Source organism: Ranitomeya variabilis, chromosome 5 (genome assembly GCF_051348905.1).
Source record: "Ranitomeya variabilis isolate aRanVar5 chromosome 5, aRanVar5.hap1, whole genome shotgun sequence".
NCBI lineage: Eukaryota > Metazoa > Chordata > Amphibia > Anura > Dendrobatidae > Ranitomeya > Ranitomeya variabilis.
Window position 1 is genome coordinate 282,866,058 of NC_135236.1, and position 23,098 is coordinate 282,889,155.

The window sequence follows — 23,098 nt, forward strand, 5'->3', positions numbered from 1 at the left end:
TGTGGTAATGTGGTGGGGCAGAGCTACTGTGCAGGGGGCGGGATTATCTGTGGTAATGTGGTGGGTGGGATTGTGTGTGGTAATGTGGTGGGAGGCGGGATTGTGTGTGGTAATGTGATGGGGCGGGATTGTGTGGTAATGGGGTGGGGGGCAGGATTGTGTGTGGTAATGTCTTGGGGGGCGTGATTATGTGTGGTGAAGTGGTGGGGGGGCGGGATTGTGTGTGGTGATATGGTGGGGGGGCAGGATTGTGTGTGGTAATGTGGTGGGGCGGGATTCTGTGTGGTGATGTGGTGGGGGCGGGGCTACTGTGTAGGGGACGGGATTAGCGAGTAACCACGATGCCTCATATATAGATAGATAGATAGATAGATAGATAGATAGATAGATAGATAGATAGATAGATAGATAGATAGATAGATAGAGATATTTCAAATATGTCAAAATAGAAGATAAGGTCAGGTTAGCTTAATAAGAATTAAGTGCGAAGCCCTGTTGTACTAGATCATGCAATGAAGGACTAGAATGGGCAAACACGCAATGCTGGCTTCTCTGCTAGTGCACATCTCATTGATGAGCTGCTGGAGTGTTATTTTTCTGCTTTTCGGTGCTGACAGAGCTGGAATTTGTGTGTTTTACATTATGCTTCTTACAAAGTGAGTTGTATAGAGCTAAAGCTTCACCTTATGAACAATGTTTTTCCTTCGCCAACATCTGACGGTAATCGTTTCTTCACTTTAGTTTTGACTACAATACAAATTAAAAAACATGTTTTAGCTGGTCATTTTAGTAAATTATGATATCATAAAAAAATCATTTTAGCAAACAAGTGTAACGCCTGTTATAGGGTTTCCTTCATCAGACACCTCTGGGTAGTGTATGTGTTATTGCCCAAAGTGCAGACATTATAACAAACATCAGTGGAATAAAATGCCATTATTAATACAGAGGAGTTCACAGTAATAAAAGACGATTGCTAATGGAGCAGCATAGTTAGACTTCATTCCCAGTGCTTTAATTGCTACACTCCTTGACTGCATAAATCAGAAGTAAAAAGATGCACACTTCATGCAAGCATGGGCAGCTAACAAATTTAGCCATATTTAGTGTCTATCTCCTGGCCAACTGAAAACGATTGTTTCGGGACACCCCCTTCGTTATCATGATGTACCTTTCTTTTCGCTCTCAGAGTCAGAGTCTTCTGACTCTTCTTCTATGTCACTCTCCTGACCAGAGTTTTCAGAAACATCTTCATCATCCTCTTCATCCTCATCATCACTTTCCTCCTCCTGGTCATCATCATGGTCATCCTTCACTTTGCCTCTAGTAGTCTGAGGTTTCTTAGTAGGCCTATAAATCACAGAACCAGGCACATATATACAGAAGTAAGCCCATTAACTGCACACAGTTAAAATAAAAACAACAGTGCTAAACACTCCTATTCTCATCCACCATAACCTCCACAATTATGTTCCAGATACTGGTTAAACAGAAGCCTGAGCATGCTGGTTCTTATTATTTTACCACTCAATTCAATACTTTAATAGTGGGACAAATTAAATTGAAGGAAATGCAAGCAGTATAGGTGAGGTAAGGGTAACTGACTCCTAAGAGGAAATCGGATAATCCACTTTTTTCATAGCACTGACCCATTACTTACATTTTATTGCCTTTAGTTTTCTGTTGTGATGTTTCCTTCTCATCGTCAGATTCTTCTGTGTCATTTTCACTTGAGTCTTCCTCGACATCGTCACTAGCATCATCCTCCTCCCCTTCATCATCTCCACCTTTTATTGGAGTTGCAGCTTCATCATCCGATGACTCTTCATCATCTGATGAATCCTTGATCTGTTCCTTCTGGACACTATCCTTGGTTTCTGGAAACAATGTAAGAAGACCATAGTACACCTTACTTGGTTAAAGCTAGCATATCGTTTGCATCAAAACCTAGAAAAGTCACCCAGATAACAATGGTTACTCACCCCTGACTGATGATCCCTGAGTTGCAGTGTATTTATCCTTAGCAACAGCCCAATCGACAGCAACAGTTCGATCTATGGAAGAAAAAAAAATAAGATAAAATAGGTTCCAGTGCATTTCACCACTGAAACATTTTGTCTGTCTTAAAATGCTTCATACCATCCTATCAATTGATGCGTGTGTTTTTTTTTTGGGGGGTGGGTTTTTTGTTGTTACATTGTCCTTTGAAAATACTGCAACACTTCTATCAAGGGTCAGGTTTACAAAGACAAGCGACACTGTCACTGTGCAGCACGAAGTCTGATTTACCAAATGTAATGATAGAGCATCTTAAATTTTACACCCCAAAAAGCATTTTAAACAGGCACATCCATTATATTTGTAAGTCTTCTCACCTTTTATACTCTTCATATTTGTCCCTTTTAAGGCTTTGCTGGCTTCTAGCATGTTCTTAAACTGCACAAAAGCAAATCCTCGCATCTTCCCATCTGTTGGACGAAAAATCTTCATTACTGGTGAAATGGTAATTAAACCAATGAGAATATTGCTGAGGCTAATATTGCATTTCAAGATATACAACAAAACCCTGAAGACAGCTGATTGCATAGGTCTGGTTGTGTGTGTGTCGTAAAGGTTCCTGACAGAGCAAAGGCTGAATAATGGGATATGGAAAATGGAGAGAAAAATATTAGATTACAAAGATTTACCAACATCCCTAGCAGACCACTGTACGTAAAGCATCAGAATAAGGTACTAGGAGAAACTGCTGGCACTAAACAGATGGAAGGAGGAGAAATCACTTAAGGAGGCCGTACACCTTTGACAGCTTTTACTCCAGACCCCGCTATACAAAAACACTATTTTTATTTTTTTTTTCAACCATATTCAAAAATAAATCCAACCTGGTTTTTTGGGGATGCTGACCTCCATCACAGACCCAAAGGTGGAAAAATGTGTTTTGAGATCTTCTTCAGAGCACTGTTAAAAAATAATAAAGGACAGTGAGCACAATAGATTGTATGTGGACAGAAAAAGAGCACTCGAAAATGATAACTGACCACCTGAGGTGTGATTTAGTAGTGAGTGAGCACAGATCTAAAGTTTACTTACTAACAGTTCTTCAGGAATACAAAAAATAAAAAAATCAATAAAAAAAGTAGTTTCATGATAAGTTAATTCCTAAATACATTTAACTAGCTCATTTTCTCTAGAGAAATCTACTACATAATTGTCTAAGGGGTACTTCCGTCTGTCTGTCTGTACCGGATATTCATTGGTCGCTGCCTCTGTCTGTCATGGAATCCAAGTCGCTGATTGGTCTCGCCAGCTGCCTGTCATGGCTGCCGCGACCAATCAGCGACGGGCACAGTCCGATTAATCCCTCCCTACTCCCCTGCAGTCAGTGCCCGGCGCCCGCTCATACTCCCCGCAGTCATCGCTCACACAGGGTTAATGCCAGCGGTAACGGACCGCGTTATGCCGCGGGTAACTCACTCCGTTACCGCCACTATTAACCCTGTGTGACCAAGTTTTTACTATTGATGCTGCCTATGCAGCATCAATAGTAAAAAAATCTAATGTTAAAAAAGATAAAAAAATTAAAAAAATCATTATATACTCACCTTCCGCCGCCTTTCCCGCTCCATGCAAGCGGCAGGTTCCGGTGGCAAGGATGGTATGCGCGAAGGACCTGCCATGACGTCACGGTCATGTGACCGCAACGTTTTCACAGGTCCTGCGCGAGAAGAACTTGCCATGACGTCACGGTCATGTGACCGCGACGTCATCACAGGTCCTGAGCTCATACCAACCCTGGGACCGGAAGAACTACAAGGGGCCCTCGGAAGGGGAGTATATGTTTATTTTTTATTTTTTAACCTGTGACATACGTGGCTGGGCAATATACTACGTAACTGGGCAATATACTACGTCACTGGGCAATATACTACGTGGCTCTGTGCTGTATACTACGTCACTGGGCAATATACTACGTAACTGGGCAATATACTACGTGGGCTGTGCAATATACTACGTGGACATGCATATTCTAGAATACCCGATGCGTTAGAATCGGGCCACCATCTAGTAATCACTATAAATATATTAAAATGGCAACCACATTGTTATGGAGACAACATTCTTTCCTTGATTGTGAATAGGACTGATGTCTGAACATGTGCACTAAGAACCTCTACTTCTGTGACCAGGAGATCATTGACAGCACATGGTGATCGCCATGAAATGGGTTATCAATATCTTTGTATGCTCACACAAAATGACATTTATCACAATAATGGTTAGAAACTAAAAATTATTCTTAAATGGATTGTCCACTACTGGACAACTTCGTATTATCAGCACCACTGCCCATCAGAAAAAAAAAAAAAGAGGGATTTTTGGTTCTTACCGTAAAATCTCTTTCTTGGAGCCTTCATTGGGGGGACACAGGTAACCATGGGTGTATGCTGCTGTCGGTAGGAGGCTGACACTATGCAAATAAAGAAATAACTCCTTCCCCGCAGTATACACCCTCCGACAGGCACCAGGCAACTCAGTTAGTGCAAAAGCAGTAGTAGGAACAAGTAAAAATTAAACTCAACCTATGTACCAACCCACAACAAAGGCACGATTGCCAACACGGTACAACCTAAAGGGAGGGTGCTGTGTCCCCCAATGAAGGCTCCAAGAAAGAAATTTTACGGTAAGAACCTAAAATCCCTCTTTCTTTCTCGCTTCATTGGGGGACACAGGTAACCATGGGACGTCCAAAAGCAGTCCCTAGGGGCGGGATATTCTGCAGAAAAAGAGAAGTTAGATCGGCCGGTGAGCAACCGCCACCTGCAGTATCTTCCTACCCAGGCTCGCGTCCGCAGAAGCCTGAGTATGCACCTTGTAGAATTTTACAAAGGTGTGAATGGATGACCACGTTGCTACCTTGTAAACCTGTGAGGCCGAAGCTTGGTGACAAACTGCACAGGAAGCTCCCAACAGCCTGGGTAGAGTGAGCCTTCACCCCCAAAGGAGGCTGTTTGTTTTGGACACGGTATGCCTCCAGAACCGCCGAACGGATCCAAAGAGCAATCGTGGACTTGGAGGCAGGGAGCCCCTTTCGACGCCCTTCCGAGACGACAAACAGAGGATCAGCCTGACGAAAAGAAGCAGTTCTGGAAAGACAAATCCGGATAGCCCTGACCACATCCAGCTTGTGAAGAGATTTCTCCAAGGGATGAACTGGGGAAGGGCACAAGGAAGGGAGGACGATGTCCTCATTGATGTGAAATGCCGAAACTACCTTCGGTAGAAAGGACGGAACCGGACGAAGAACCACCTTGTCCTGGTGCAGGACTAGAAAGGGAGAACGACAGGACAATGTTGCCAGCTCAGAGACTCTCTTAATCGAGGTGATGGCGACTAGGAAGGCCACCTTCCATAATAGAAGCGAGAAGGAGATGTCCCGAATCTGTTCAAAAGGCGCACACTGAAGAACGTCTAACACGAGGTTGAGGTCCCAAGGTTCGATAAGAGGACGATAAGGGGGAACTATATGAGCGACCCCTTGGATAAAGGTCCTCACCTGTGGAAGAGAGGCCAGGTCTCTTTGAAAAAGGATAGACAGAGCGGAAATCTGACCCTTCAAGGTGCTCAGGGAACGTCCCGAATCAAGACCCGCTTGAAGGAAACCGAGAAGTGATGGAAGGGAAAAATTCATAGGAAACAGGCTGTTGTCCTTACACCATCGAAAAAAGGCCCTCCAACATCTATGGTAGATACACGAGGAAGCCGGTTTTCTCGCTTTTATCATAGTCTGGATGACGCTATGAGAAAAACCCGGTCCTTCAGGACCGCGGCCTCAACGGCCATACCATTAAATTCAGAGACCGAGAATTCGGGTGGAAGAGGGGCACCTGCAAAAGAAGATCCGGACGATCCAGTAGTCTCCATGGAACGTCCGATAGCATGTTGACTAGTTCCGCATACCAGGCCCTGCGAGGCCAATTCGGAGCTACCAAGAGGACAGAGACCCCTTCTGTCTAGATCTTTTTTACGACCCTTGGGATCAAGGGGAGGGGTGGAAACAGATAAGGCATCTGGAACCGGGCCCACGAGAGCGTCGCATCCGAAGGCCAACGGATCCCGAGATCTGGAGACGTACTGGGGAACCTTGCGGTTTGCCTGGGAGGCCATTAAGTTGACGTCTGGAACGCCCCACCTCTGACAAATCTGGCTGAAGATTGAGGGAAGGAGAGACCACTCGCCGCCATGAGCCCTTCACGACAGGAAAAGTCGGCTTCACAATTGTCCACCCCTGGGATGTGGACGGCTGATATAGAGGGAACGTGGCTCTCCGCCCAACGCAGAATTTTTGCCACTTCCGTCATGACCTGTCTGCTGCGAGTCCCTCCCTGATGGTTTATGTAAGCCACGGCTGTGGCGTTGTCCGACTGAATGCCGACCGGCTTTCCCGAGAGGAGGGACTGCCAGTGGACAAGGGCTAGGAAGATGGCTCCGATTTCCAAGAGGTTGACAGGAAGACGTGCCTCTTGTACAGTCCAGCAGCCCTGGGCCGCGAGGTGGAGAAAGACCGCTCCCCACCCCTGGAGGCTGGCGTCGGTGGTAATGACCTGCCAGCGGAGGGGAAGAAATGACCTCCCGCGCAGAATGGAGGTGGATAGCGTCCACCAAGTGAGAGACTGCTTCGCCTTGGGAGAGAGGCAAAACGGGCGGTCCAGGGAAAGTGGGTTCCTGTCCCAGGCAGCCAGAAGGAGAGGGCGAGAGGCCATGACAGCCGGCGCAGAAGACGGCGTCAACCCCTAAACAGGGGGAGAAGGTCACTGGAGGTGACCACCATCTTCCTCTCAGCCCGCTCCGAGGAGAGGGATGAGGGGGGGAAAAGGGCAAGGACTGGCCACCGATATCGAGACATGAACACCCCAGGGTGACATGAGTCGAAGTCCTGCCCAGCAGATCCGAGAGGGTGCGATGTGGGTGATACCACACTGCTCTCTCGGTCGCTTACTGTGGGGAATTAGGGGGAATTAGGGTGAGAAGAACTGCACCCTGTAACCCCAAAAGAAGCATCTGAAAAAAAAGGAAAGGATTAATACACACACACAAATCCTGAAAGAAAAAACAAGAGCGGATCTGGTGTTAGATCCAGGTCCGCCTCCTACAGACACTAAGCAAAAACTGAGCTGCCTGGTGCCTGTCGGAGGGTGTATACTGCCGGGGAGGAGTTATTTCTTCTTTATTTGCATAGTGTCAGCCTCCTAGCGACATCAGCATACACCCATGGTTACCTGTGTCCCCCAATGAAGCGAGAAAGAAATATATATTGTATTTTCCGGCGTATAAGACGACTTTTTAACCCGTAAAAATTTTCCCAAAAGTCGGGGGTCGTCTTATACGCCGGGTACAGGTGCACAGAGCGATCCTGGATGGTTCCCAGGGTCTGAAGGAGAGGAAACTCTCCTTCAGGCCCTGGGATCCATATTCATGTAAAAAATAAAGAATAAAAATTATGGATATACTCACCCCTCCGACGGACCCTGGACCTCAGCGGTGCAAGCTTCTGCCTCCGTTCCTAAGAATGCAGTGAGTGAAGGACCTTCACGTGACCGCTCATGTGACCGCGACGTCATCGAAGGTCCTTCACTCACTGCATTCTTAGGAACGGAGGCAGACGCTTGCACCGCTGAGGTCCAGGGTCCGTCGGAGGGGTGAGTATATCCATATTTTTTATTTGTATTCTTTATTTTTTACTTGAATATGGATCCCAGGGCCTGAAGGAAAGTCTCCTCTCCTCCAGACCCTGGGAACCACATGCCATATAAGATGACTGGGCGTATAAGATGACCCCCGTCTTATACGGCGGGTATATCCCAAATTCCATATTTTATATGGAAAAGTTGGGGGTCGTCTTATACGCCCAGTCGTCTTATACACCAGAAAATACGGTACTCACCTCCCGCACTGGTGCCATTCCTCAGATCGCTGGGCTATTGCCTTCTGACCCCCCTGAGGTCTCGCGACATTATTATGTCACGCGATCTCTGCAGCCTTTACTACTTCATCGGATTGGACATACTCACTACAGCACTCACATGATAAGGTAACAGGTGAACACACCGCAGTGATTGGAAGAGGTACCAAGTACACCATTTATTTTATGGTGGACAGTGGAGCTGTTAAAAATGGATTTTGGACAATCTCATTGATCTTTAAAGGAACAAGCCAGTGTAGGCCTTAAAAGAAGTTTCACATTGATGACAAGTTCTATCAGCTCTAAATGTTTTCTAAAATTATATTAATTTTTTTATATTATATAATATATATTATATTATTATATATTATATATGTGTATTTTTATTTTTTTTTTTAAATGCATATGAGTGAGGACATATCACCCGACCATAGTGGCCATGCACATGGGGATCAGTAAGAAATCCAACAGAATATCACTACTTGACCCTATTTTCCCTCCCTGCAATCAGACAGTTATATGATTTTCATTTTTACATCAATATGGCCATATAATGTCATATTGTAACAAGTATCCCAAGGCACAATTTTGCAATGTAGGCTAGTTAGATTTTCATTAGTATTAAAGGGGTTGTCCAGTTTTGAGAGCCAAGTCTGTTGTCACTCGACATGACTGGAGACTTCTGATCAGTGACAGCGTGCGAACCACACTGTCTCGATTCCCCAGCACTGTCAGACTAAGTGAGAGGTCACATGCCAGCTAGTGATGAATGAAAATGCTTAGATAATGTGTTATTTGAGTATTTTGGGAGTGCTTGAATAATATGTTCGAGTCCTTGCAGAAGCATGTTTTGTGGCTATTATTCAGCCGCAACACATGCTGGGAATGCCTAACAAACAACTACCGTATATACTCGAGTATAAGCCAACGCGAGTATAAGCCGACCCCCCTAATTTTGCCACAAAAAAACTGGGAAAACTTATTGACTCAAGTATAAGCCTAGGGTGGGAAATGCAGAAGCTACCGGTAAATGTCAAAAATAAAAATAGATACCAATAAAAGTAAAATTAATTGAGACATCAGTAGGTTAAGTGTTTTTGAATATCCATACTGAATCAGGAGCCCCATATAATGCTCCATACAGTTCATTATGGCCCCATAAGATGCTACATACACAAATATGCCCCATATAATGCTCCATGCAGTTCTTTATGGCCCCATAGATGCTCCATATAATGCTCCATGCAGTTCTTTATGGCCCCATAGATGCTCCATATAATGCTCCATGCAGTTCTTTATGGCCCCATAGATGCTCCATATAATGCTCCATGCAGTTCTTTATGGCCCCATAGATGCTCCATGCAGTTCTTTATGGCCCCATAGATGCTCCATGCAGTTCTTTATGGCCCCATATAATGCCCCATATAATGCTCCATGCAATTATGGCCCCATAGATGCCCCATATAATGCTTCATGCAGTTATGGCCCCATAGATGCCCCACATAATGCTCCATGCAGTTATGGCCCCATAGATGCCCCATATAATGCTCCATGCAGTTCTTTATGGCCCCATAGACGCTCCATATAGCATTGTGCCACATGTAATGCTGCTGCTGCACTACAAAAAAAAAAAAAAAAAAAAGACATACTCACCTCTCGTCACTGCTCCTCAGCGTCCCGTCTCTCTGCACTGACTGTTCAGGCAGAGGGCGGCGCGCACACTAATACGTCATCGCGCCCTCTGACCTGAACAGTCACTGCAGAGAACGTGGAAGACGAGGCGGAGGTGGAACGCGGAAAGGTGAATATGACATACTCACCTGCTCCCAGCGCTCCTGACGCGGTCCCTGCATGTCCCACATCTCCGGGAGCGGCAGCTTCTTCCTGTAGTGAGCGGTCACTGGTACCGCTCATTACAGTAATGAATATGCGGCTCCACCCCTATGGGAGTGGAGTCCATATTCATAACTTTAGTGAGCGGTACCAGTGACCGCTGAACAGGGGAAGAAGCTGCAGCTCCCGGAGACGTGAAACATGCAGGGACCGCGCCAGGAGCATGTGAGTATTTGACAGGCGTCGCTCCCCCTCACCTGCCGACCCCTCCGCCTTCCATGACTCGAGTATAAGCCGAGAGGGGCACTTTCAGCCCATTTTTTTGGGCTGAAAATCTCGGCTTATACTCGAGTATATACGGTAATCCCCGCATGTGTTGTGGCTACTGAACAGCCGCAAATCATGCAGCCTTTAGGACTCTAACAAATTATCCAAGCACGTTGACTCATCATTCCAGAGACATACTGATAGGGAATTTAGATTGTGAGCCCCATTGGGGACAGCGATGAAAATGTGTGCAAACTGTAAAGTGCTGAGGAATATGTTGTCGCTATATAAAATAAAGATTATTATTATCACTAGTGCCAACTAGTCTCATTCAGCTTCTCTCAAAAGAGTTGAAGCAAACAGCATACATACAGTCACGTGACTGCTCGCTCATGTTAGCAATAAGTGGGAATTGAGACAGTGTGCAGAGAGGTCTGCAGTCATGTGAAGTGACTGCAAACTTTGCTTTCAAACCCAGACAACCCTTTATTTTTTCACTTAAAGGAAAAATAATTTACATTGTTCACCTAGGATTATAAAACTTCATTGTATTTTACCAGTTCATATTATGTCCATGTAATGGGGATCCTATATGAACATGAGTTAGGTCTTGTTTTGTAAAATGCTTTCAGTAAAGTTCTAATCTATTGTATTCCCTCAGATATCCAGGTATTGAAGGGATAAAGAGCTCATAGAAGACAAACTCCTAGTGTTTGAGGCCCACAATAATGTATTACTTTTTGTAGGCTGAAAGTAAAAAGTCATTACAACGTCCTATACAGGTCCTTCTCAAAAAATTAGCATATAGTGTTAAATTTCATTATTTACCATAATGTAATGATTACAATTAAACTTTCATATATTATAGATTCATTATCCACCAACTGAAATTTGTCAGGTCTTTTATTGTTTTAATACTGATGATTTTGGCATACAACTCCTGATAACCCAAAAAACCTGTCTCAATAAATTAGCATATTTCACCCGTCCAATCAAATAAAAGTGTTTTTTAATAACAAACAAAAAAACCATCAAATAATAATGTTCAGTTATGCACTCAATACTTGGTCGGGAATCCTTTGGCAGAAATGACTGCTTCAATGCGGCGTGGCATGGAGGCAATCAGCCTGTGACACTGCTGAGATGTTATGGAGGCCCAGGATGCTTCAATAGTGGCCTTAAGCTCATCCAGAGTGTTGGGTCTTGCGTCTCTCAACTTTCTCTTCACAATATCCCACAGATTCTCTATGGGGTTCAGGTCAGGAGAGTTGGCAGGCCAAATGAGCACAGTAATACCATGGTCAGTAAACCATTTACCAGTGGTTTTGGCACTGTGAGCAGGTGCCAGGAAGCATGAAGTGCTCCAAAATCTCCTGATAGCTAGCTGCATTGACCCTGCCCTTGATGAACACACAGTGGACCAACACCAGCAGCTGACATGGCACCCCACACCATCACTAACTGTGGGTACTTGACACTGGACTTCAGGCATTTTGGCATTTCCTTCTCCCCAGTCTTCCTCCAGACTCTGGCACCTTGATTTCCGAATGACATGCAAAATTTGCTTTCATCAGAAAAAAGTACTTGGGACCACTTAGCAACAGTCCAGTGCTGCTTCTCTGTAGCCCAGGTCAGGCGCTTCTGCCGCTGTTTATGGTTCAAAAGTGGCTTTACCTGGGGAATGCGGCACCTGTAGCCCATTTCCTGCACACGCCTGTGCACGGTGGCTCTGCATGTTTCCACACCAGACTCAGTCCACTGCTTCCTCAGGTTCCCCAAGGTCTGGAATCGGTCCTTCTCCACAATCTTCCTCAGGGTCCGGTCACCTCTTCTCGTTGTACAGCGTTTTCTGCCACATTTTTGCCTTCCAACAGACTTACCATTGAGGTGCCTTGATACAGCACTCTGGGAACAGCCTATTTGTTGAGAAATTTCTTTCTGGGTCTTACCCTCTTGCTTGAGGGTGTCAGTGATGGCCTTCTTGACATCTGTCAGGTCGCTAGTCTTACCCATGATGGGGGTTTTGAGTAATGAACCAGGCAGGGAGTTTTTTAAAGCCTCAGGTATCTTTTGCATGTGTTTAGAGTTAATTAGTTGATTCAGAAGATTAGGGTAATAGGTCGTTTAGAGAACCTTTTCTTGATATGCTAATTTATTGAGACAGGTTTTTTGGGTTATCAGGAGTTGTAGGCCAAAATCATCAGTATTAAAACAATAAAAGACCTGACAAATTTCAGTTGGTGGATAATGAATCTATAATATATGAAAGTTTAATTGTAATCATTACATTATGGTAAATAATGAAATTTAACACTATATGCTAATTTTTTGAGAAGGACCTGTAGTTGCTGATCGGTCACCTGAAGATCTGGTATAGACTTATTTCTAATTCTATCACAGCATGACTCCTTATAATCACAACCACCTAATTAATACTTTACCTTAAAGCTCAGATTGCGGATGATCAGTCTGGCTTTTTTGGGTGGGACTTTTACATCTTTGGGCTTGCTTTGTTTTGCATTCTCAGTTGTTTCTAAAACATAAATGTATATAGGTTCAAGTCACACAACCAAAAAAGTGGGCATTTCTTATTTTACTGTAGTTGTAGAATTTTTCAGGTATGGGTAAACATATGACTTTTATGGCTCTATAAACAAACATCGGTAGTACCTTTAGTTTTCTGCTTTTTATCTTTATCACGTAACTTTTTCTTGGCCACCATCACTTCGATTTTCTTTCCATCGTACTCCTTGATTTCCTTCATTGCTCTCTGTGCATCCTCCAACATAGAAAATGTGACATAGCCAAGACCACGACATTTTTCTACCCCTGCAAGTAAAGTGAACATATTTTACCATCCTCAGTGATTAAAGCCAGCCCAGTGAGTCATCATGACATAAAATGCTGTTAGTTCAGATTATGAAACATGCAGCCATGCCAGGATTTGTGGTTGTAATGAGGGCGAAGAAAAGCACTCACTCTATGCTCATATGAAGCAAACCTTAGGAGGTTATCCAATCAAATTTATTGAGGACCTATCGTTAGGATAGGTGATAAATATTTCATCAGTGAGAGTCTGAAACTCATTACTGGGATCAATCAGCTGTAATTAGCTATGGTGGTGGCCTGATGTAAACACTGGAAAGAGCTGCAAAGCACAGCTCTGTGCAATGTGTAGCGGTCACTGCTGAATATTACAGAACACCTCCTACTCAATAGAATACAAAATGATCTGTAGTACTCAGCAGTGGCAGCTACACACAGAATGTAGCTGTGCAGTGAGGGTCTGCTCAATGTTTATATCAGGCCACAAAGGAGATAATAGCAGCTAAGCTATAGTGAGTACAACTAGAGAACAAGACCAGCACATCCAAGCTAGTGTGAACAGGCGCCAACCAAAAAAACATATAAAGGTTAAAGGATAAAGGTTGGACCATTATTTACCAAGAATGATGAAAATGCATTACTGCCATACAAAATAGGAAAAAAGCGCTATATAATTTACAGATGAAATATTTATCTGCAAAAATCCTATGAAAAAAGGAAGGTACTTTGTGCATAAATCGGCCAATGTATGTGAGCCCAATTGCCACGTCAAGGCGTCCTTCATAATTGGGTCCCTGTCCTGTTTTCTCACCTCTCCTGGGCAAAAGACCCTACAATTTATGGGTCAGGATAAAGGTTCCACCATTATTTACCAAGAATGATTACTCTAGAACATTGAAAATGCATTACTACCATAGAAAATAATCTACTATATAATTGCCTAAGGGTACTTCCGTCTTTCTGTAACGGTTATTCGTTCGCTGATTGGTCTCAGCAGCTGCCTGTCATGGCTGCCGCAACCAATCAGCGACGCGCACAGTCCAGAAAAAAATGGCCGCTTACTCCCCGCACTCACTGCCGGCGCCCGCATACACCGCTCACACAGGGTTAATGCCGGCGGTAACGGACCGCGTTATGCCGCGGGTAACGCACTCCGTTACCGCTGCTATTAACCCTGTGTGTCCCCAACTTTGTACTATTGACGCTGCCTATGCGGCATCAATAGTACAAAATGTAATGTTAAAAATAATAAATTTAAAAAAAAACCTGCTATACTCACCCTCCGCCGCCTTTCTTGCTCCTCGCCACGCTCCCCGGACAGCTCCATTACAAGCGTCAGCTTGCGGTGAGGTCCCGTCCCAGGGCTGGTGTGCGGCAAGGACCTGCCGTGACGTCACGGTCACGTGACCGCGACGTCTTCATAGGTCCTGCTCCCACCAGCCCTGGCACTTGCAATGGAACTCGGCTTCAGGAAAATGGCCGCTGCGATCTCGATCTGCGCACGCGCGGCATCCCGCGGCCATTTTCCTGAAGCCGAGCACTACCATCTGCACAGGATGAGGATCCCAGGAAGAGGAGACACAGGACGCAGAGGAGCAGCGACAAGAATGGTGAGTATGATACACTACAAGGGGCCCTCGGATCGTTAGGTGAGTATGTTTATTTTTTATTTTTTGGACCTGTGACATACGTGCCTCGGTAATATACTACGTCACTGGGCAATATTCTACGTGGCTCTGCTGTATACTACGTGGCTGGGCAATATACTACGTGGCTGGGCAATATACTACGTGGCTGGGCAATATACTACGTGGCTGGGCAATATACTACGTGGCTGGGCAATATACTACGTGGCTGGGCAATATACTACGTGGCTGGGCAATATACTACGTGGCTGGGCAATATACTACGTGGCTGGGCAATATACTACGTCGCTGGGCAATATACTACGTCGCTGGGCAATATACTACGTCGCTGGGCAATATAACTACGTCGCTGGGCAATATAACTACGTCGCTGGGCAATATACTACGTCGCTGGGCAATATACTATGTCGCTGGGCAATATACTACGTGGACATGCATATTCTAGAATACCCAATGCGTTAGAATCGGGCCACCATCTAGTGGTAAATAATGGTGCAACCTTTATCGTTTTTCAACATACGGTATATTGTTTTTGGTTGGCGCCTGTTCACACTAGCTTGGATGTGCTGGTCTTGTTGTCCATTTGTATTAAGCCTTTTGGACATGTGCACTGCCACTCTCAATAGCCACAGGTGATTTTAAGTAGTTAGCTGGTCCACTCCTGACCCATAAATTGTAGGCTTTATCGTTTTTCAACCTATAGTGAGTACAGTCTGATGTTCATTACCGGCTTCCACTGTTGTAATGGTACAAACAGCACTGTATTCTGCACTATTCTTGCCATCAAGTGACAGTACTGATAACAAACCTACTACTCCGCAAAGGAAACAGTCTGACAAAAAACTGCATACACAGAACCTGCAGACACCAGACTTTTTTTTTTTTTAACCCCTTTACCCCCAAGGGTTGTTTGCACGTTAATGACCGGGCCAATTTTTACAATTCTGACCACTGTCCCTTTATGAGGTTATAACGCTGGAACGCTTCAACGGATCTTGGCGATTCTGACAATGTTTTCTCGTGACATATTGTACTTCATGATAGTGGTAAAATTTCTTCGATATAACTTTCGTTTATTTGTGAAAAAAACGGAAATTTGGCGAAAATGTTGAAAATTTCACAATTTTCCAACTTTGAATTTTTATGCCCTTAAATCACAGAGATATGTCACACAAAATACTTAATAGGTAACATTTCCCACATGACTACTTTACATCAGCACAATTTAGGAACCAACATTTTTTTTTGTTAGGGAGTTATAAGGGTTAAAAGTTGACCAGCAATTTCTCATTTTTACAACACCATTTTTTTTTGTTAGGGACCACATCTCATTTGAAATCATTTCGAGGGGTCTATATGATAGAAAATACCCAAGTGTGACACCATTCTAAAAACTGCACCCCTCAAGGTGCTCAAAACCACATTCAAGAAATTTATTAACCTTTCAGGTGTTTCACAGGAATTTTTGGAATGTTTAAATAAAAATTAACATTTAATTTTTTTTTTATTTTTTTTTATTTTTTTATTTTTTTTTTTTTACACAAAATTAATTTCAGCTCCAATTTGTTTTATTTTACCAAGGGTAACAGGAGAAAATGGACCCCAAAAGTTGTTGTACAATTTGTCCTGAGTACGCTGATACCCCATATGTGGGGGTAAACCACTGTTTGGGCGCACCGCAGAGCTCGGAAGGGAAGGAGCGCCATTTGACTTTTCAATGCAAAATTGACTGGAATTAAGATGGGACGCCATGTCGTGTTTGAAGAGCCCCTGATGTGCCTAAACATTAAACCCCCCCACAAGTGACCCCATTTTTGAAAGTAGACCCCCTAAGGAACTTATCTAGATGTGTGGTGAGCACTTTGACCCAACAAGTGCTTCACAGAAGTTTATAATGCAGAGCCGTAAAAATAAAAAATCATATTTTTTCACAAAAATGATTTTTTAGCCCCCAGTTTTGTATTTTTCCAAGGGTAACAGGAGAAATTGGACCCCAAAAGTTGTTGTCCAATTTGTCCTGAGTATGCCGATACCCCATATGTGGGGGGGAACCACTGTTTGGGCGCATGGCAGAGCTCGGAAGGGAAGGAGCGCCATTTGGAATGCAGACTTAGATGGATTGGTCTGCAGGCGTCACGTTGCATTTGCAGAGCCCATGATGTACCCAAACAGTAGAAACCCCCAAAAGTGACCCCATATTGGAAACTAGACCTCCCAAGGAACTTATCTAGATGTGTTGTGAGAACTTTGAACCCCCAAGTGTTTCACTACAGTTTACAACGCAGAGCCGTGAAAATAAAAAAAATCCTTTTTTTTCCCCACAAAAATGATTTTTAGCCCCCCAAATTTATATTTTCCGATGGGTAACAAGAGAACTTGGACCCCAAAAGTTGTTGTCCAATTTGTCCCAAGTACGCTGATGCCCCATATGTTGGGTTAAACCCCTGTTTGGGCGCATGGGAAAGCTCGGAAGGGAAGGAGCACTGTTTTACTTTTTCAATGCGGAATTGGCTGGAATGGAGATCGGACGCCATGTCGCGTTTGGAGAGCCCCTGATGTGCCTAAACAGTGGAAACCCCCCAATTCTAACTGAAACCCTAATCCAAACACACCCCTAACCCTAATCCCAACGGTAACCCTAACCACACCCCTAACCCTGACACACCCCTAACTCTAATCCCAACCGTAAATGTAATCCAAACCCTAACCCTAACTTTAGCCCCAACCCTAACTTTAGCCCCAACCCTAACTTTAGCCCAAACCCTAGCCCCAACCCTAACTTTAGCTCCAACCCTAACCCTAATGGGAAAAAGGAAATAAATACATTTTTTTAATTTTATTATTTTTCCCTAACTAAGGGGGTGATGAAGGAGGGTTTGATTTACTTTTATAGCGCTTTTTATATCGGATTTTTATGATTGGCAGCCGTCACACACTAAAAGACGCTTTTTATAGCAAAAAAGTTTTTGCGTCTCCACATTTTGAGACCTATAATTTTTCCATATTTTGGTCCACAGAGTCTTGTGAGGTCTTGTTTTTTGCGGGACGAGTTGACGGTTTTATTGGTAACATTTTCGGACACGTGACAGTTTTTGATTGCTTTTTATTCCGATTTTTGTGAGGCAGAATAACAAAAAAACAGCTATTCATTAATTTCTTTTGGGGGAGGCGTTTATACCGTTCCACGTTTGGTAAAATGGATAAAGCAGTTTTATTCTTCAGTTCAGTACGATTACAGCGATACCTCATTTATATCATTTTTATGTTTTGGCGCTTTTATACGATAAAAACTATTTTATAGAATAAATAATTATTTTGGCATCGCTTTATTCTGAGGATTATAACTTTTTTATTTTTTTTTTGATGACGCTGTATGGCAGCTCGTTTTTTGCGGGACAAGATGACGTTTTCAGCGGTACCATGGTTATTTATATCCGTCTTTTTGATCGCGTGTTATTCCACTTTTTGTTCGGCGGTATGAGAATAAAGCATTGTTTTTTGCCTCGTTTTTTTTTTTCCTACGGTGTTTACTCAAGGGGTTAACTAGTGATATAGTTTTATAGGTGGGGTCGTTACGGACGCGGCGATACTAAATATGTGTACTTTTATTGTTTTGTTTTTATTATTTAGATAAAGAAATGTATTTATGGAAATAATATTTATTAGGAATTTTTTTTTATTATTTTTTTTTTTTTTTACACATGTGGACATTTTTTTTTTTTTACTTTTTTACTTTGTCCCAGGGGGGGGAAATCACAGATCGCTGATCTGACAGTTTGCACAGCACTCTGTCAGATCACTGATCTCACTTACAGCACTGCAGGCTTACCAACCGCCTGCTCTGAGAAGGCACTTGGTAAGCCACCTCCCTCCCTGCAGGACCCGAATGCCGCGGCCATCTTGGATCCGGGCACCTGCAGCGAGGAGGTGGTAAGAGACCCTCGCAGCAACGCGATCACATCGCTTTCCTCCGGGGGTCTCAGGGAAGCCCGCAGGGAGCCCCCTCCCTGCGCGATGCTTCCCTGTACCGCCGGCACACTGCGATCATGTTTGATCGCAGTGTGCCGGGGGTTAATGTGTCGGGGGCGGTCCGTGACCGCTCCTGGCACATAGTGCCGGATGTCAGCTGCGATAGTCAGCTGACACCCGACCGCGATCGGCCGTGCTCCCCCCGTGAGCACCGCCGATCGCACTGGACGTACTATCCCGTCGGTGGTCATACGGGCCCACCCCACCTCGACGGGATAGTACGTCCAATGTCAGAAAGGGGTTAAACAACAGTTTCAAAATTTGTTGAAAAAGTCGATGTAAAGTAGATTTTCCCAGTTACTCTAAGCTAAAAACACATTGTTAGGATAGGCCGCAAGTTTTAGATTTTTGGGTGTCTGATAGTGATGAGCGAATATACTCATTACTCAAGATTTCCCGAGCACGCTCGGGGGTCCTCCAAGTAATTTTTAGTGCTCGGAGATTTCGTTTTCTTCACCGCAGCTGAATGATTTACATCTGTTAGCCAGCATAAATACATGTGGGGGTTGCCTGGTTGCTAGGGAATCCCCACATGTACCGTATATACTCGAGTATAGGCTGAGATTTTCAGCCAATTTTTTGCGGCTGAAAGTCCCCCTCTCGGCTTATACTCGAGTCATACCCAGGGGTCGGCAGGGGAGGGGGAGCTGTCTAATTATACTCACCTGCTCCTAGCGCGGTCCCTGCAGGCCCCTACTTCCCCGGCGCCCCAGCTTCTTCCTGTACTGAGCGGTCACATGGTACCGCTCATTACAGTAATGAATATGCGGCTCCACCTCCCATGGTGACCGCTCAGTACAGGAACAAGCTGCGGCTCCGAGGAGCCAGGGACTGCACCGCGCCAGGAGCAGGTGAGTATAATGGGGAGGGGAGCGCAGAGCTGCGCGATATTCACCTGCTCTTAGTTACGGCGCCGCTCCGTCTTCAGCATCTTCTGCACTGATGCTCAGGTCAGAGGGCGCGGTGACATGGTTAGTGCGCACCCTCTGCCTGAACGTCAGTGCAGAAGATGCTGAAGATGGAGCGGCGCCGGAACGAAGTCAGGTGAATATTGAAAGTGCCGGGGGCCTGAGCGACGAAGGTGTGAGTATGTGATTTTTTTTTATCGCAGCAACAGCAAATGGGGCAAGTGTCTGTATGGAGCATCTTATGGGGCCATAACGTTTGTGCAGCACTATAATGGGGCAAGTGTATGTTTGGGGCCATAATCAACGTTTGTGCAGCACTATATGGGGCAAGTGTCTGTATGGGGCCATAATGTTTGTGCAGCACTATATGGGGCAAATATCTTTATGGAGCATCTTATGGGGCCATAATCAACATTTGTGCAGCATTATATTGGGCAAATGTGTCTATGGAGCATATTATGGGGCCATTATTAACCTTTATGCAGGATTATATGGGGCAAATTTTAATATGGAGCATCTTATGGGGCCATCATAAACTTTATCATAAACTTTATGGAGCATTATATGGGGCTCCTGATTCAATATGGATATTCAAAAACACAACCTACTGATGTCTCAATTAATTTTACTTTTATTGGTATCTATTTTTACTTTTGACATTTACCGGTAGCTGCTGCATTTCCCACCCTAGGCTTATACTCGAGTCATTAAGTTTTCCCAGTTTTAGGGGGGTTGGCTTATACTCGAGTATATACGGTACTTATGCTGGCTAATCACATTGCGTTAATGGGTTAACGCTAACGGACTGTGTTGCACGGCAAAATTGTCGCAATTAACGCCGTGCAATGAGTCCGTTAGCGCACCCATTGACAGCAATGTGATTTTTCCCGCTAGCGCATGTCATTTTCGGCACGCGCTAGCGATGTGCCGTTCTTTTGTGGCGTGCCTCGGGGATCTGCGCTAGCGGGGACGGCGAATGCGGACCCTAGAGAAACATTGCGTTAGCGCAATCTGCTAGCGCTATGCGCTTAACGGATTGCCCTAACGCAATGTGAACCTAACAGATGTAAATCATTCAGCTGCGGCAAAGAAAACGAAATCTCCGAGCACTAAAAAAAATACTCGGCGGACACCTGAGCATGCTTGGGAAATCTCGAGTAACGAGTATATTCGCTCATCACTAGTGTCGGACTCTTGGCACCACTAGCAATCAGCCGTTTGAGAAAAGCACTGAGCTGCAATTGCAAGCACAGCAGTTCTTAAAAGTGCAGAGCTGTGCGGTATGGAGAGGTGTAAAAAATAAAGGCAGTCCTTGCTGGAGCTTTGCAGCAATTTAAGTAGGTGATCAAGAGATGCACTGACACCAATTATTTAAAAAAAAAAAAAAAATAGATGATTCCATTAGAGGCATGTTGGGGATTTTTACAAAAATTTGCCTAAAGATTATAATAAAATAAACTTAAAAAAAAATTATGCACACAATTAATTCCACGCAGCTCTAGTGGTCCTCACTGATCCTGGAAGTAATAAAGCCTGTCCAACCCAACTTTCACAGCCACTGCAGTCAGTCACTGGCCACAGTGGTGATATTTGCATATATGACACTTGGCTGCTGGTCCCAGTCGTTGGATGCAGCAGTCACATAAATGATGGAAAGAACATCATTGCAGAACTGTTGGGGACCACTAGAGTTGTGAAGTGGTAGCTCACAACAGGAAGGTAATAGTTATCCCTTTCTTTTAGATAATTCCCCACTCTTTGGCAATTTTTGTAACGTACTGGAAGACCTCTTTAAGGTGGTTGTCATACAAATTCAATTAGAGGTCTGGCTGTGAAGAAGGATTGTTCAGCAATTTGGGAATGCCAATAGATGGAAGCACGTGTTGGCAGTAGGGATGTTGGGGAATGATGTTGGATTTTGTGATAATTACAAGTTGTCATTCTTGTACAGTAGATAGGAAAAGAAAAAAAGGTGTTTACTCACAATATCATCTCCTGTCTACTAATAGGTATCTGGGATCCTCACTGATAGCACATGTATCACATATCCTGCAGATACATCATATCATCTATTGGAAGAAAACTTCTATAAACACTTGGGGCTCAATACATCAAAACCTCCTTTGTTCACACTGGTCTTGCTTATGTGTGCTGGAATCAGACGCTTCTGATACATGAAGACGCACATAAGCCTCTGCATGACTCCGGAGCACCGGCCAAGTCGCGTGCACCTAGCCACACATCTTATGCCAGCCCCTGCTTTGTTGGAGCTGTGTGAAAACGTTGCGAGAATGCCAAAAGCTTGGATGGATGAACTGGGCCACAAAAATCAATCACACTACTGGCCCGGCACCATATGTAAAGGCCCCCATAAACCGACTATTATTGTTTGAGCCCGCCAATATCGACAGGGTCGGCCGACAGCCAACCAATGGTTGGGAGATATGTTGATGGCGCTGGTCATAACTCGGATTGCTGATTGCTTTTCTCTCAGAGATAAACCCCCGGCCGACACGTCAGTTGACAGCTCTCTCAGAAAGAGCACAAGGTCGTTAGAGCGAGTGAGCGCTCGTCCATGGAAGCATTGGCGGAGATGGCGGTCAGCGGAATCTTCATTGGGCCAACAGCCATGTAATGTGTACAGCCAGCCTAACATATGTAGGGCGACCTCTGTCCTTATGTGGCACAATGGCCGGACACCTCATTCTCAGGCAGCACCTGTACAAGCATACACGGATCCCCCTACACACGGTGCTATTACACCCGATGGCTCCGTGTATCCTATCGTACACCGCCAGCTGTTATTACCTTTCTCCCGCACCACGAAGCTCTGCCGCAGGGGTCCGCTGTCACTGAAGAGCTGCTCTAGCCGCTCATTGGTGGCATTTTCCGGGAGACCCCGGATAAATAACGTAAGCCCTGCCATCCCCGCGTACACTTCAGCCCTAACCACGCTTCACCAGGGCGCCGCCATATTGCCCGGAAGTCCGTGTCTGTAATCAGTCCCCTGCCGGTGTCGCCCGGTGCATTAGTTCCGGACCCGCGACCTTGTACATCTTTGAAACCAGCACGGTTCTCGCTGAATGTACGGCGTAAACTAATCAGAAATGCCCGTTTCTGTAAGATTTGATGCTGCACTTGTGCTAGGCCATTAGGGAAGTGTCAGTGTGCAACCAATAATATAAGCAGTTCCGGTACAAACAGGAGAACTGGCTATACAATTTCTCTAGCAGTTTAGTGTATTTAGTTTAAATACCCAGAATACCCACTTTACCCAGTAGTCGGTTATCAGCCATTTGGATAGAACTGGGACTGGCTGAGATGTTTTTCACTGGGATAATTCGTGTCAGTAGGAGAACGTCCATAAACACACCTGCCCCAATTCATCAAACTAAAATGTCACAGAAATCTGGTGTGAATTGTTGTGAAATGCCACCCTTTTTTCTGTATGATGTGGAGTTTTGCAAAAATTGTCCCTTTTGGTGTTTTCACGCTGTTTCAGCTCCACCAAAATGGGCGGCATCGGGGGGGTACGATGTCACAGCTCGTTTAATTCATGTCCAGTTATGGCAGAAAGCTTACCAGTGGGGTTATGGGGTAAGGTATGTAGCGTGGTGCACGGAGGAGCG

At 44.7% G+C, this 23,098-nt stretch overlaps 1 protein-coding gene across 1 annotated transcript in view; it reads right to left on the reverse strand.

Annotated features, from left to right (window-relative positions):
- RBM28 (RNA binding motif protein 28) overlaps nucleotides 1-22,540 on the reverse strand; it is a 59,713-nt gene extending 37,173 nt beyond the window's left edge. Inside the window, exons 1-9 of the mRNA XM_077264373.1 lie at nucleotides 22,278-22,540; nucleotides 12,731-12,889; nucleotides 12,502-12,593; nucleotides 2,883-2,958; nucleotides 2,376-2,468; nucleotides 1,983-2,054; nucleotides 1,661-1,877; nucleotides 1,172-1,350; nucleotides 684-747 (exon numbers count right to left, since the gene is read on the reverse strand). Coding sequence (XP_077120488.1) covers nucleotides 684-747; nucleotides 1,172-1,350; nucleotides 1,661-1,877; nucleotides 1,983-2,054; nucleotides 2,376-2,468; nucleotides 2,883-2,958; nucleotides 12,502-12,593; nucleotides 12,731-12,889; nucleotides 22,278-22,395 — 1,070 coding nt within the window. The 5' untranslated portion in view covers nucleotides 22,396-22,540. The remainder of the gene's footprint in view (nucleotides 1-683; nucleotides 748-1,171; nucleotides 1,351-1,660; nucleotides 1,878-1,982; nucleotides 2,055-2,375; nucleotides 2,469-2,882; nucleotides 2,959-12,501; nucleotides 12,594-12,730; nucleotides 12,890-22,277) is intronic.
- Between the last annotated feature and the right edge of the window lie 558 nt (nucleotides 22,541-23,098).